The 16,794-nt window shown below is 33.4% G+C and overlaps 1 protein-coding gene across 1 annotated transcript in view; it reads right to left on the bottom strand.

The window, feature by feature from the left end:
• LOC105324626 (protocadherin Fat 4) overlaps window positions 1–16,794 on the bottom strand; it is a 25,751-nt gene extending 8,957 nt beyond the window's left edge. The window contains exons 1-18 of the mRNA XM_066065614.1: window positions 16,675–16,794; window positions 13,581–13,663; window positions 12,749–12,897; window positions 11,123–11,239; window positions 10,579–10,761; window positions 10,324–10,452; window positions 10,000–10,188; window positions 9,441–9,569; window positions 9,005–9,190; window positions 8,730–8,858; window positions 8,423–8,605; window positions 5,246–5,374; window positions 4,953–5,135; window positions 4,707–4,838; window positions 4,312–4,503; window positions 3,636–3,758; window positions 640–822; window positions 201–317 (exon numbers count right to left, since the gene is read on the bottom strand). Coding sequence (XP_065921686.1) covers window positions 201–317; window positions 640–822; window positions 3,636–3,758; window positions 4,312–4,503; window positions 4,707–4,838; window positions 4,953–5,135; window positions 5,246–5,374; window positions 8,423–8,605; window positions 8,730–8,858; window positions 9,005–9,190; window positions 9,441–9,569; window positions 10,000–10,188; window positions 10,324–10,452; window positions 10,579–10,761; window positions 11,123–11,239; window positions 12,749–12,897; window positions 13,581–13,662 — 2,535 coding nt within the window. The 5' untranslated portion in view covers window position 13,663; window positions 16,675–16,794. The remainder of the gene's footprint in view (window positions 1–200; window positions 318–639; window positions 823–3,635; window positions 3,759–4,311; window positions 4,504–4,706; window positions 4,839–4,952; window positions 5,136–5,245; window positions 5,375–8,422; window positions 8,606–8,729; window positions 8,859–9,004; window positions 9,191–9,440; window positions 9,570–9,999; window positions 10,189–10,323; window positions 10,453–10,578; window positions 10,762–11,122; window positions 11,240–12,748; window positions 12,898–13,580; window positions 13,664–16,674) is intronic.

Raw genomic sequence — 16,794 nt, 5'->3', positions numbered from 1 at the left:
ATACAGAAGACAATGCTGAGTCTCCAAAATTTAATTAGTCCTATGTTTTGGAAAGTCAGATTTATCTAATAAGGTAAAGTCAGTACATGTATATAAGTATACATAAGCCATGAGGCCTGTTCATGAGTCAAAAAAAAATAAACATAAAATCTATCAATAGTTTTAACAATATGTAAAAAAAAAAACAAGTTTTAGCTTACAGTATATTCTGACACTGTAGGATTTATACTCGGAGACCTGCGAAGGTAGATTCTGCCACTGTATTTCTCAATATAGAAGAAGTCATTGGGTGGTTCAATGGAAAAAAGCACAACATCCTGAAAAATCAAGTATATTATATCGTCCATAAACTGTTGCCTGGTGGATTTTTTTATTTTAGGCCAACTGAGGTGAAGTGAAAACACCTTATTGGGTTCAAGGTTTAAAGCCTTTTGGGAAATTATGAGTGAAAAATGCATTATCACACTTATCGTGTCAGAAGTTAAGCACTATTTGAAAGGAAAAATCAATAACATTAAAAATGGGTTTAATTGTCAAACTGTTTCTACATTCCAATTTCTTTTTTAATTAGATAGCAAAGAAACATACTTCAAGTTATTGGAAAATGTCTAAAACATATGAATTGACTTGAATTCTTACTCTGTCTGCATCTGCAGCTAATACTCTAAATACCGTCACACCAAATTGATGGTACTCATTTATTTCAGTATTGTATGCACTCTGGCTGAACTGAGGTTCATTCTGATTGCGCCTCACAGTAATTTTGACTGTAGTGTTGGCTTTGTTATCAGGGTAGAAGGTATCGTAAGCTGTTGCCTTCAACTAATAAAAAAATACAAATATTTTTATATATACTTTTGTAATAATTATGTTATACAGGTGCAAGTTGATTCTAATAAACAAAAAAAATTGTTTCATCGTAGTACGTACTTCCCGAACCACAATAAAATTAAATAGTACAAAATTAACATAACAAAATGGACCAACAGAAAATTTAAACAAGAGGCCCATGGGCCACATCGCTCACCTGAGGAACAAAAGGTATGGTAAAATCAGCTTAATGGAGTCATAATACAAACTATCTGGACAATGTACAATAATACATGTAGATCCTGTATAAATAAAATCCATTTTCCCCTGGATATTCTTATGTTTATAATCATTAGTCCCTTTTCTAACAGGATGATTTTATAGTCATATCATATGTTGAGTATTGCAGTTCTCAAAAAGACCCTTAACAATAGTTTATATATGGGATATAAACGTACATCAACCTCTGAACCTTCTCGTGAGGCCAAAGAATTGTCCTGGGGCCAAAGTCTTAACAATTATAAAGAATCATCTGGCTGATTAGTTTCTGAGAAGATTTTTAAAGATTTACCCTATATATTCCTTTGTTAAACTTTGACCCCCATTGTGGCCCCACCCTACCCCTGGGGATTATGATTTTCACAACTTTGAATCTACACTACCTGAGGATGCTTTCACACAAGTTTCAGCTTTCCTGACTGATTAGTTTCTGAGAGGAAGATTTTTAAAGATTAACTCTGTTTATTCCTATGTAAAACATCGACCTCCCATTGTGGCCCAAACCTACCCCCAGGGTTATGATTTTCACAAATTTGAATTTACACTACCTGAGGATGCTTCTACACAAGTTTCAGCTTTCCTGGCTAATTAGTTTCTGAGAAGAAGATTTTTAAAGATTTACTCTATATAATCATATGTTAAAATTCGACCCCCATTGTGGCCCCACCCTACCCCCAGGGGTTATTATTTTCACAACTTTGAATCTACACTACCTGAGGATGCTTCCACACAAGTTTCAGCTTTCATGGCCGATTAGTTTCTGAGAAAAAGATTTTTAAAGATTTACTCTATATATTCCTATGTTAAACTTCAATCTCCCATTGTGGCCCCACCCTACCCCCGGGGGTCATGATTTTTTACAAATTTGAATCTACATTACCTGATGATGCTTTCACACAAGTTTTAGCTTTCCTGGCTGATTAGTTTCTGAGAAGAAGATTTTTAAAGATTTACTCTATATATTCATTTGTTAAACTTCGACCCCCCCCCATTGTGGCCCCACCCTCAGGTGAGCTAAAAAGGTTAAGTTTACAATACGTTGGTTTCTGAAAGAACAGACTTTGAAAATTTTCTTAATAAATATTGACAAATTTTTTACTTTTTTAATCTTTAGTTTTTAAGATATGTGTACAAACATAGAATTGTGAGCAAATCTTTGTATCTTGCTTATAATTCGAAGCTTAACACTCAAATATGGTTAGTAAATAGAAACTGTAAACAATTAAACACAAGAAACATGCACTACATGTATGACAAATAAAGAACACAATTTATTTTTTCGAAATTATTCATATATATATTACATGTATATACCTACATATTTCCGTCAGCGATATCAAACTCTATTTAAACTGAATAAACTCGAGAAAATGCCGAGCATCTCAACAAAACCTATTGCATTAATCTGCCATTACGCAAAAGATAATGCCGAATTACCGATAGAATGAATTGTATTTCAGTAGGCACCTACCCCTACATCAGATTTTGCTTAATTTGCGCAGGTAAACAGTTAACTGTTTGATTTAACGAATTCTCTGTTTGATTTAATACGTAAAAATCACGAAATACAGACGATAGTTTCCAGGTAACAAAGCATAAATAATGAAAACGAAACGAAAATTAGAACAAGCTAGCACCAACGTCATGTGTGAAAACTGTCAACGCATTGAAATATCTAGCCTCAATTTATTTCACAAAATCGGCACCAATATATTTTGCATGTTTCAAAATTTCCCTTCATACGCGAACTGTTGCACAACAAGCAAATTCATCATAGTCAGATCGAACTTTTTTCGTATAATGTCATGGCTGCTTTAAACAAAGAACCTCGTTTTAGAAGTATGGAATACGAGTCTTGGTAAAATGGGTATGCAAACCCGGGCCGTTGCAAAATAAAAGCCGGGGCAGATCGGCAATCGTCAATTCCAAAAACGCATTATTTTGCAGCAATATTTACAGCGAATACAAATATACTAGTCCATCAAATATCCTGAAATTTTAATGAGATTGGCAGATTAATAACTGCTAATATTTTGTTTTACCCAGGCCAAGTCTTGTCTACCCATGTTATTGTATGCCGAACCCGAACCTATTAAACTGATTGAAACACGCCTTTCCTTTATTGTTATTTTCGTAATAACTCAGATTTGAAACAGAATTACCACTTAATTTTTGCAATTTATATTTTCCTTCCCATAAGGATAATTTATGCTGAACTACGTTGAATTTGCCTCGGTAGTTCTTGAGAAGAAGATTTTTAAAAATGCACCCCCCTTTTTCTACAATTTCAAGGTTTTCTCCGCTTTGAATACAGATCGGACTTTTATTTCTGCAATTTATATTCGCCCTCCCATAAGGATGCTTTGTGCCAAATTTGGTTGAAATTGGATAAGTGGTTTTAGAGAAGAAGTTTAAAATGTAAAAAGTTTACAGACGGACAGACGGACAGACGGACGACGGACAAAAGGTGATCAGAAAAGCTCACTTGAGCTTTCAGCTCAGGTGAGCTAAAAATGTAATTGAAAAGAATTGTTTTTTTTAGTCACCTCAAAGTATGATTCATTGGTGGTAAGGAGACTCTTCTCTACTTTGATGGCTCCGGTATTTCTGTCCAATGCGAAATAGGACATAGCAAATCCATCTCCATCTTCTTCATAAACCAGAGACCCCTGAAAATTCAATCAACTGTTATTTACTTTTACAAGAATTAACAGAGGCATAGTATTGACACATTTACACAAAAAATAGAGCATGCAAATCAATGCACTTAAGGTGGTATGGGCAATTTCCATGTTGTGACATACTGTATATCGAAATAAAAATAAACCCAAGTGTAATTAAATAAGCAGTTTCTTTCCCAAAGCTCTTTGTCATCTAACATCATAGCACAGTGTGTTAGAGGGTGTACTAAGAATCTGTAACTCATAAGTTCGAATCCTGCTGGGGGTTTTGCACTTTACCTCTCCAAATATATTTAAAAGCTATTTTTTGTTAAATATTGTTAAATTTGAAAATTCTAAACCAGTGAAGCTTTTTAATTAAAATGTACTTAAATCCACATTAATATCGACAGATGTCCCATATCACCTTAATACAAAACGTATAATAACAGTCTTTGCATACGGGTTTCTGCACTGAAATGAGGGTACTATTTTCTTCCATTGTGGATCACTTACATTTATAGTACATTCACTATCAGATCTAAATTAAAGTCCATCTTACCCTTGTGGGAACATCCTGAGCTTTAATGGAGGCAAATGGAATTATATTGTTCACTGGCTCTGTTTCAGAGACTTCAAAGATATAATCTCTCTGGATGAAAGTGGGAGGACCATTGTCTCTGGTAACACTGATCAAAACATTGGCTGTTGCAAATTTCTCAGGACGTCCCTGGTCTCGGGCTTTGACTCGGAACTATGAAAGTCGGAAGAATGGATGAAAACTTATTCAGAGAAGAAAAGCAAACTGAAAATTCTAGCTTGCATATTTCAAACCAAATTATGATTGATTTGATGAAAAACAAGACGAAGTTTTCAACAATGAATTACAACAGTTCAGAGCCTGCTCTATATTCTTGGAACCATATTAAGGAGTCGGATACAAATAATTCTACTCACTGAGAAGGCATTTTGAGTAGTCAGTCTAAGATCCTTCATGAGATAGAATTTTCCACTGTCTCTATTCAGCAAGAAGAACTCATTGCCTGCTATTCCATTTTGGTCTTGTACAATATCATACAGAATAGGGTCCTACAGATACATACATGTATCACAAAATAAGACATCATAACTTAGGTTCTGTAAAATTTTATAAGCATTTGTTTAAATCTATCAAAACATGACAGAGACATAAAAGATGCTCACCCCATCAGCATCTGTTGCGTTGATATCAAACAACTTGGCTCCCACTTGTAGAGTCTCCTCAGCTACATGGCTGTAATCACCGGCACTAAATACAGGTGCGGCAGGGTTTCTAATTACTGTGATGAAGGAAAGACCGACAGCTCGTAAGTTGGGATTGTTTGTATCGTAGGCTTCAAGTCGGAGCTAAAGTATGCCATAAAACAGGTATTTCTTTTTATTGGAAAAATAAAACAACTTTTTCCTCATGCAATTTCTCAATACGTTACCGATGATAAAACTGACATTCTACTTACTGTGTATTGCATGGTTTCAAAGGAATCAGTAGCAAGGTCTCGTGTGACAGTTACAGATCCAGTGGTTGGGTTGACAGCAAAAAAATCCTGGGCTGGGAAAATTCCAACAAGTTCGTACCTTATGTTACCCTGATGAAAAATAATTACCTGTACAACTATTTTGCATGTTTTCTAATAATTACCTGTACAACTATATTTTGCATGTTCTCTAACAAACCATTACCGATACCTATTTGTTTTATTGTATCTTATAAAGTTGTAAATTAACGTCTACCGAGTATGATTCTCTCTATATTTCTTGCGGAAACTTTTTATTAATTCATAGCTCTATATAGAAACTAAGAGAACTGAAATCTACACACCCCGTTTATCGATTGGTCAGACCTTCAGCGACCTAAGAAAAAGTACTGATGAATATTAAAAGTAATTTAGTTAATTAAACTTACTTTTTACAATCCATTTATAACATGTAATTTGTTAGAAGAATGTCACAATAAAAACAATTAAGTGCTTTCTTTGATGATTTATGCGGGTAATGAAGGTAACAAGCATTGCATAAAAAATTAACATAACCCGCGTTAGCGGGTTATATATTTTTTTCTGCAATTTTGCCACCTTTATATCCCGCATGATTCACCAAAGAAAGCACTTTATTGCTTAAATGAATACAAGTAACAGGGAAAATGAAAAATTTCTAGGTTAAAGACTAAAATTATAGAATAAATGTGTACTTGTTTGTGAATTATTAGAATTATAAGAATATTGCTTTTTCTTCCATACTTACATGTACAACTACAACAAGTGTTATTAAAATCAAATTATTTATAAACATCAATATCCTATATTTCTTATAAAAATCAATTGTAAACCACTAAAAACTAATATGGCTGATCACAGGTATCTACATGATTCAGCTATGATATGTGTTGTATAGATCGAGTCTTTCCCCTATCCATCTTCCTTTTCCCCTGATAAAAGGAAGTATCTAGAAGTTTTCATCCGAAAAATGGCTATATATTAGATTTTTTGAGATGGAAAGGTAGCTTTTTTGTGAGATGTTCCACCTTTAATAGCCAGATTTCCCAAACAGAATGCCTACTGTATAGTAGATTCCCTTTTTTCCATTCCAGTCATGCTATATTTCGAAATATTGAGATGACATCAATTACTCATAAAAAGACATGAATTAGAGCGTTTTAAAAACTTTCTGACCCTCTTGACTTAATTCGGTTTGTAAGAGGGAGAGGGCAATCGGTTTGAAGTTGAAACTGCAAAGCTTGGGGATCTTCAATAACTTCCTCATTACTTTTGATCAGCCAGCAAGTGACTGGGCGTAATAATTTCATGAGAAAATGACATTTAAGGGCTCGTTTGGAAATCTTACAGGAACTATTTTTACGCAATTAAGCCGCAATTTGATCGATATGTTTTAATACAATTTATCCATAAAAAAAATAAGGTTTACAGTTTTCAAAATTTGTTAGCAAACGATATAGCCTTTTACAACCGGAGATAAACGCATGGTCAGAATCTAAAACGTTAAAATAAAACTGGGCCTTGACCAATTTTTTTCCATCATTGACTCTTTGTTTATTTTAGATTTATTCTGCTTTATATTATTGCATGCTTTAAAACCTTTTCAGTATTTCAAAACAATTATTCGGTTACAAATTATTCATATACTATTTATTCTAAAATGAAAGTTAGACCCCTAAGTTCATTTATATTAATAGCTAAGAGGGATGATGAACTATAACGTAGAAAATGAAAATATGTTTATCAATATGAAAGATTAAAATTATGTATTATATTTTCTACTATTTTATGAAGAAAAAACTTTGATAATATACTAGTAAAGAACTGCATTTTCTATTCAGTAAACGTCCATTGAAATTACCAACCAAATTACCATAAATCCAATTGTGTATTTGAAAAGACTTAAAAACCCTTACCAACCCAACCCTAACCCCAACCCTAACCATAACCCCTGACTCTAACCCAAAAAATTAAAAATTTACGCCTCAATTCTGAAATTGTCGGGGGTAAATTGTTGGCGAAATCGATAATTATATATAGCGTACGTTCAAGATTTGTTGTTCATAAAAGAACAAATAAATAGAATAAATCAATTCATTCACCTAATAAAAAGCTTTTCGATATGAAGAAAAAATGAAAACTTAAACATATTTTAAGAAAATTTGAGATCGAACTTAGAAGAATATCAAGATAGCTCTGAGCCACATCGCTCGCGTGTACAACAGTTTATCATATCCTTTTACTGTAGTTTTTAAACATTTCTCTATTTCAAAGTTAAACATTGAAACCCTCTTTGAGCCCAATTATTACATGCAGTCTAGGTTCACAATTTAAACAATTTATAATATAAACTTTCTTAGAATGTTTTCATACAAAGAGTAGCATTGTACTTTTTGAGTGGAAAATTTTTAGACAATTTAGAATCTACATTATTTGAGGATGCTTGCATAGTAATTTCACAAATTGTAGCAATGTTGTTCTTGAGAAGAAGATTTGAAATATTATCCGTATATATTTCTATTTTAAATTTTTAACCCTTTTTGGAGCTCCAGTATAAATGCAAGGGTTACTATTTTAGCAATTTAGAGGCTACAAATTGCTTAACAACCTAAGACGTCTAAGAAGTAGTGGCAAACAAAATGGTAACATCTATGCAAAAATTGGTTGTTCTTTTTGTGGAACAGGCTTTTCGATGATAATTGTAATTGATGTACTTTTAAAGGTTCATTAAATGATTTATTGATTGTTTTATATATGAACAGTAAATTACTTTTTTTTGTGTTATATTTAGATTTAGAAGGTAGTCACTGTTATGATTGCATAATAACTATATAATCCATGAAACACCTTACAAGAATTACCGTAGATTCATTTTATTCGCGGGGGTCAATGTTCGTGAAAAGCCAAAATCTTTCTGGTTAGTGGAGATGTAATTTCGTTAGTAGTGTTATCGGGATAATTTTAGTATATATTCAACAAATTATTGGTTAAGGTTCGTACGGATGTGAATTTGGAGGCAAGGGTTACCACGAGAGCCACGAACATTGGTCTCCCACAAACAATGATGACACCACAGTATGTTGTTCAATGGAGTATAAGAAAGAAAACAATTCAAATGCACAAAATATACATAATATTTACCACAGGATTACGATCTTGAGCTGCAACAGTTATGATAGAGCTGCTGACTGGCTGTTTAAATGTGATGGTTGCATTGGGAGTAGATGTAAAGATTGGCCTCTGGTCTGACGGGATACGAGTAATCGTGATACTGGCCGTGGCATTGGCTGCTCTCCCTCTGCCATCAGAAGCCTGGACTGTCAGCTGAAAATATTTTTTTTTAAACTCTGTTAACATGTAAAGCTTTGAATATGATCGATTTTTCAACTTGACAAAAGTTCTATTGTATAGTGGGCTATAAAATTACTAAATTAATGTTCTTTCTTACCTGATAGAAAGTTTCAGGTGTGTTTGTCAGCAACCTTTTGGTCATCAAAACTCCAGTGTTAGGATCGAGATAGAAGAAATTTTCACCACCCGATGGAGCAGAAATGACTATCTCAAATGTTACTGGATCCTACAAATAAAAAACAATTACATGTACCACCAAAACAATAAATGAATTCATTCTTCATCTACTACCAGTGAAGTCTAGATTCTCATTAAAATTTCTGTACAAAAACCAATCATTAGCTGTATTAATAAACAATGGGTTCAACTCACATTATCAGAGTCAGTGGCATCGATGTCCAGCACTTGGTATCCCAGAGTGACGTTCTCTTGGACTGTGGCACGATAATCTGCATTGGGAGAGAACTGCGGGGCAAATGGATTCCTGGCCACATTGATCACTACGTCTCCTGTTGCTTTTAATCTTGGATACATCGAGTCATATATCACAACCCTTAGCTGTAAAAACATAGCCAAAAACAAATCTGTTAAAAGAAGTTGTCTAACCAACGTTCCCCAAAAACTTTTGCATTGGGTTTGCTATTTTACAAAGTTAAGATAGATGTTACATGTAATAATGCCACTGTACGTAACTTCTTTAAACAAATGCAATTGTCAAATATGCAAGGGCTTTAGAAAGCCTAGCCATTTATCAAAAAGATATTATCATTGTTAATAAAAAGATGTGTTAAGGTATATAAGTTCTTACAGTGTAGGTCTGCAATGCTGATGGGTCTGATTTCAGGTCTCTGATTAAGGAAACTGTTCCTGATGACGGATCAACACTATAATAATCTTCTGCTGGATACATTCCAATGGATTCATATGTCAAATTACCCTAAAAACACAAGTAAACTGAAATAAACAAACAACCTTTATAATCCAAGTATTGATTTGAAGATGTTCACATTAATAATTTCCTTAATGAAGGAGTGCGGGTAATTCACATTGACATTAACATGTTATAAATCAATGGAGAAGACTATATAAGTTATTTAGAACTTGTGTTTAATCCATCTGATTTAATCAATAAAATATATGTTCAATTCTAATATGCTAATGCATACCACATGCATTTACATTTAGGACAGCACCGTTACTTTTACATAGTACTGAAGATTTTGTGCGATCAAAAGCACATATGTATATACATGTACCTGTCAATTAAATCTCTTCTGAACAAATGGCATATTCCATATCTATTGGTCTTCTTGATAATATCATTTACAAGTTAATATTTGTTAAACTCACATCCCCAAGTTTTTTACCTTCAAATCTGGGTCGTTACCGCGCATCTGAGTAACAACTGAATTGATACTCCGAGACTCCTGAATGTTGGCGGTATATGGCAGATTATCAAGGTAGCGTGGTGCATCATCAAAGTCAATGAAAACATTTACTGTGGTTGTGCCAGTCTTTTCATTCACAAGACGCTGATCTCTGGCAAACACAAACAACTACAAAAAAATTGAATAAAGACATAAGATTTGGTTTTGATCACGAAAAAAAATTTCTCGCATTTGACAGCAAAATAGTATAGAGCCAAAAAGGTTCAAAATAACAGATGAAATGGGCAAACTAAGTGTTATTACCTGGTAAGATTGCCTTGGAGGGTTAGTCAATAACTCTCTGAGGAAAATATCTCCATTGTCTGGATCTATACCAAAGTATTGTTGTACCTCAGACAGTGGATTACCCGTCATAGTGTACCGAAGGATATCCTATAAAACACACACAACACATGCACCACAATTCTCTTTGAATAATTTCATTTTCAAATTATTTTCAGTTATAATCTTTTTTAAACTATGGTTAGCAGAAATCATCAATCTGAGACTGAATCGTACCCCATCAGCATCCTCTGCAGTGGTATTAGCCACCATGAAATTGTATTTCGCATTCTGATCCACTGTCACACTGATTGGGTTTTCAATAAATCGAGGAGCATTCAAGTTTCGAATGACAAAGATGGTGACATCTGCCGTCGACTTGTACTGTGGCTCTCCGCTGTCATATGTTGAAACTTTAAACTAAGAAAAGAAAATCAAAGTATTTTATTTTAATGTTTAATTTCAAGATTTGCACGGGGGAATATAGAGTTTCTCCCATTTAGATATAGCAGTAAAGTTTGACTTGAAGTGGTGGCCAAGAGAAACAACTCGATTTTTTTTTGGGGGGGGGGGGTGTCTTAATTGATCTAGTCGTTAATTTTTGCGTGTAAACATAAATTCGAATAAACCGGCAATGAAAAAGATAAAGGGACATCATGTACCAGTGGAATCTTACACAGCATGTACTGACACATTAGTCTGATAGAAAATATGACACACATAGCCAATCATTTTACGAAGTACTTAGCACTACTGGCTATGTAAGATAGAGAAGACTTACCTGGAATGTGGTTTCCAGTGATGTGTTGAGCTCCTTGGCCACTGTTATGTTACCAGTTGCCTCGTTGATAGTAAAATATCTAGGCCCAGGGGGTTCTATCATGTATCGGATGGAAGACTGGAAATCAAAATTTGACATCTTGAAACTTAATTGCCAAACATTATGTCAATAAATTTGATTCGAAAATTGGAAAAAAGACTCTCTTATTGATAATCAGAAATCTCTGCTCTAGAAGGGATTTAAGAAAGAGGATATCATTTTTATACTTAGTGTATACAAATTTATATTATCCAGTAGAAAACAGATCTATAGGAATTATATAAAGTATGGAAAAAGGAATTGGATTTCATTGAAAGAACTCTTTTGTGGACATCAGTATACGATATATATGGGTACTAATTGAAAATGATGGAGGGTTGGACAAACCATTAAGTGTTAGTGATTACAATCATTTAACAGAATATAAAATTTTACTGCAACATAAAACTGTTTTAGGAACACAAATATAAACATTTATTTATTTTGTTATCTACGAAGTCAGAAAAAAGTACAATTTAAGTAAAATCACTTTATCATGGTAACCATAATAATTATGGAATTCTGCTGGATGTAACGTTCATGTTAAAGTGAATGTTGAACGGATATTTTGAAAAATCCCAATTTTTTCTATTCCAAAGCACTCATGCATCTTTTTTTTCTCATGCAAATATCACCCAAATCTGCAGTAGATCTTAAAAAGCAAAATTCATGCATTTTTATTAATCCATATTGTTCTTAAATCCCATGATGGCCGATTTACTGCAACAGTACATCTCCTTAACAGTCAACTTCTTTCAGTCTTAACAATTATGCACAATTCACCAAAAAAGCAACATGAAGTAAATGGAAAGAAAAAGGCGATTGCAATAGATATTTCCAGGCAGTGGCTTGTTCCTTGAACTACTGGATCATTATCTATAGAGGTGTAACGGTACATATTGTTGAGTACATGATTGAGGTATTTTTGTCCTTAAACATTGAAGTACTTACACTTCCATCCTAATCATGTAATACAGGAGACATTCATTAGTATAACAGTTCTTTAAAGTGACATTGCTAAAATACACACCGAAATTATTCATCACCTAAATAATGTTAATGCATCAGTAATAGACTTATATCTTTAAAAATATAATCTCCTGAGCAAAAAAAATCCACTACTTTATAATTACTAACAAGTAAAAAGATTCTATCTTATTTTTTAAAAGGCAAATACATATACTTGTTATTTAAATTCTAACATAAAAAGATGGTCTTTTCTTATAATATAAAAAAAAATGATTATAAGTGTGCTGGCCAGTGGTACAAAATCCTTTAATAGACAAAATTGACTTGCATAATATGGCACAACACCAGAACAATATATTTTTAAGTTCAGATCTGGTAATAAAATAATTCTGTATAAATAAATGACACTGTTACTGAAATAATTCACAGATTCAAAATGCTTTTAAAATTAGAGAATGAATGATGAGCAAACCATGAACAATTTGGTTATTTAAAAAAAAAAACAACTCATGCAGAGAATTAGAACATCTAGTATTTAATTATTTATTGTTTATTGATAAAGAAATGAAAGCTACTCACCAGTGGGTTTGAATCTACAGCTGTCACAGCAATAACCATTCTTCCTACCACATAGTTCTCATTAATTGTGGTAGAGTAGGGAGAGTTCAGGAACACTGGTGCATTTTTATCTTCACTGATGTTAATAGCTACAGTGGTTTGAGAAGTTCCTGTTTAAATATATTGTATAAAGTGTAGTTACATGTGAGTAACAAAATACAACTGTAATTTGTACATTTGTTTTAAAAAAGAGAGAAGAAAAAGTGGTTTTTTTTGCAAATTTTGCCGTTATTTTTTTCAATTTTCAATACACTGAAAGGACCATTAAATGCCTCTTTATTTGCCTCAGACTTTCTCCGAAACACGCTACCGACCTCGGAAAATCAAGTATGTTGAATTTACATCGAGATCGAGAGTCGCCATTTTTACATGTAAACAAAGTGCACCACATGAATTTACGGGAGGACTGGTGATGGTGTTTAAAAGACTATCCGAGGCAAGTGAAGAGACGATATCAGTAGTAAATTGCATGAAGAATTTAATGGTACTAATTGTTTTCACAGAATTTGCGTATAAATAAGGCAAATCAGTCCAAAACTAGCGCACGTTTTTCTGCGCAATAAATATACAATTTTTTCAATGGGTGGCCCTGTAGCTCTCCGGTCTGTCAATATTTTTTTTTCCCAGAGAGCTACAGTTCTGCAGGTAAGGTTTGAACCGATGTTGGAGAAAAAGTAGGTTAGATTTTTCCTATGTTAAGGGTGTTGTTTATTTAGTTTCAGAAAAAAAAATGAATAATTTGCGTATATGAGCTCAAATCTACATGTATGGCAAAATCAAAATACATGTATACCTGTTTGTGACACTACATACTGCAGATTGATCATCCATACTATGGTCACTATATGCATGTTAGAGATGAGAAACTTGCACATCCTTAAAGAAATAAAAGGAAAATAACAGACTTATAGATTGACATTACACACTATCAAATTCTTTACTTACATGTATACACTTTTTATGGTAACTTTTAGAACAATTGGTCTTACGTCGACTTGGTTTTACCTCAAATCCATTCTCCAATATCTTGTTTACAGTGATAAGATATAATCTAGGGATATTATTTGAATCTGACGAAGGTTTGTGAAACGTTACAAATATAAAGTACTTCATTTATTACATATAATTGCAAATTTTAATGTCAATTTAATACATGTACACTATTTTAGACTATTATGAGTGACTCCGTTAAATAAAGATCTAAAATTTGTTTCCCATAAATGAATATATTTACATTCTACTGTGTTTTTCCATTAAATTCTGTGATCTTCAAATGCCTCTAAATGCAACAAGTAGTCAAAGGTCAAATTGACGAGTTTTATTATGACGTCACAAACGTTGAACGCTGTAAACTGCAACGTCACAAGCGAAAATCAAAGTGCACGCTCGTGGCTGTTACTGTGGCTCTTCCATTAATATTAACTTACCCTTAGGATAAGATCGGAATTTTAAGGTATAATTCACATTTGCAGACAAGGCAAGAAGTTAAAAAATGTAAATATAAGCATTAAATCATGATTTTTTGAAGTATACACTCTCATAACTGCCGCGGTGTGTGCATACAAATTTTCATAACGCGCTAACGCGCGTTACTCAATTTGTATGCACACACCGCGGCAGTTATGAGAGTGTATACTTCAAAAAATCATGATTCAATGCTATAGTAGTGTCTTTAATTGCTAATTTTAATGTCGCATGACGTTATAACAAGCGAATAGTTTGCTACTATGTCACTGATCAAAATATACGTATTATAATAATTAATTTGTACATGAATCAACTATATAAAAATTTACACTTATAGACAGATAAAACTGATAGTATTACAATAAAATTTATTGCTCTCGACTTCGTATTTTTAAGACATCATTCCACGAACTCTTTCTAAACATCTCAAACATGCACAATTTTAATTAGTGGTCTACTAAAGTATGTAAGCTTCTAAGTGATTTGGTGTTAGATTGTTAGAATGAATTTTTAATCTGAAAATGTTGATTTATTTAAAGAATAAGGAATCATTCCTTGAGTGTTACGAGATGATGATATTAAACTGATGAACTATATTGAACTTGATGTTACAAAATTGATTCTTGTATTATCACAGACAAAGGCACTGGAAAGTGTAAATATCGTTTACTGTTTAACGTCCGGTTGAGGTCATTCAACTTATTTTGATTGTCAGTCTTGTCTCGTAGCGAAAGAATTCTACACTAGAATTCCGCCGTAATGAATCATTGATGCATTATTTTCATAACATATTTTTTGACCTTATATATTATTGCTTATTATTCAAATTTCTTGCAAAGAAATTCTTTTACACATAGTCGCTTTACGTTCTGAATGCGGGGAGTTTTAAAGGCCTTGTACGCCCCTGTTCTAACCCTGTTTCAATTTAAAGATTGCAAAATGACTCGATATAATAAATCCAATTAAAAAGAAATGGTTTGTGTCGTGAAGGTACAAAATAATGAACCTTCCCTAAGGTATTGATTTTTAAGAATTTATAACAAGTAATGCTGAACTGTCCGAGTATCTTCCAAAGAAAATTTATGAAAGGGAACTCCAAGCACGCCAATCTTTTATCGAAAATAAACTGGACGAAAACACATCATTCGTGAAAAACGGTTGACTATGAATTTTAATAACAAATAGTAATATGTTTTACGGTGCGACCGTTGGGGCGAGCACAGCATGTGATCAAACAATGAATTACAATAAATTAATAAAATAAAATTAACAACGTGAAATTTCAATGCCAAAAAATAAAACATACATATTTTTCAGTAAATTTTCATTATTCATAGTTGTCTCCCCCCCCCCCCCCCCCCCCCCGCATGTAATAAATGGAAGTGAAAATAAAGAAACCATTGAACTGCTAAAGAGCTGAAGGATTAGAATTTTCATGATTTATTTTTCTTTTTGCTTGCAAAGATTTTTTGGATGAGGCTGCCATCCACCCACCCACCCCCTTTAAAAAAAGGCGTTGCTACGTATAACGTTACGTTTCAGGAAATTACCGTAATTATAGTGAATAAAATATTTGTGAGCATTCATCCAAATTAGTGCAATTTACAACCGTTTCCTGTATCTGAAGAAATGTCCTTATTCGTCAGCTGTTCTTTATCTTAGCCTTTGCAAGATTTTAAGAGGATTTTGGTCATTTCAGCAGATTTACAATAACTTCAATTAGAGTAATTTCCCCTTATCAGTGCTTATTGTGACGTCAAAGCTGACGTTGGTTAAGTGTCGTCTTACTCTTTAAAACTCCCCTGAGAAATAAAAGTATGCGAAGTATATTGTTTTATTTACTTAAAAAGCATGATGTTGCTAAAATTACACATCTTATAAGCTTTTCAAAGGTTTTACTTTGATTCTCGGGAGAACGTGATGTTGGAACGTGAGGTTGGAAACCATTGGTACTATGAATTGTGGGTCAAAATTTACTGACTCCGAAAAAATATATCGGATCAATGTGTAAACGTTTGTGACGTCACACGATTATTTTTGATTGAAAGTGTACTGAGGTGAACTTTAGAGGTAACATTGACTGTATGTCGCTTACATCGTTATTGTTTTTACTGTCTAAATTTGTCTTGCTGATTCTCGTGAGAGTGTGAAGTGATAAAAATTGCCATGATTACAGGGAACTACTGGGACGATTAAAACGATGCATTACTGGTCCGATTTACTGACGCCAAAAAAATCCGTTGAATGAATGTGCAACTAGTCCGAATTTTCTATTCACACACGCCTTGCCGGTAGAGCTCGCTTCGCGCCGGCGCTGCGCGCCGGCGAGCTGCGCTCGCTATAAATGTGTTAACACACATGCACTCACACAAAAATATATTCAAAGAAAAGTGCAAGTAGTTACAGCATTTAGAACATACCTTTAAGTGTCTTATGTTAATATCCTCTGTAGTACCAACGAAATGTTGATCTTCAAAAATAATGCATTTTACTTCCTCTTTCTCGTCGACTTTCGATATAATTTGAATTCAGTGGATCGT

The sequence above is a fragment of the Magallana gigas genome, chromosome 7, assembly GCF_963853765.1.
Source record: "Magallana gigas chromosome 7, xbMagGiga1.1, whole genome shotgun sequence".
In the NCBI taxonomy this organism is placed as follows: Eukaryota; Metazoa; Mollusca; class Bivalvia; order Ostreida; family Ostreidae; genus Magallana; species Magallana gigas.
Note: the sequence above shows the minus strand (reverse complement) of the source record. Positions and strands in the feature narration are given on the sequence as shown.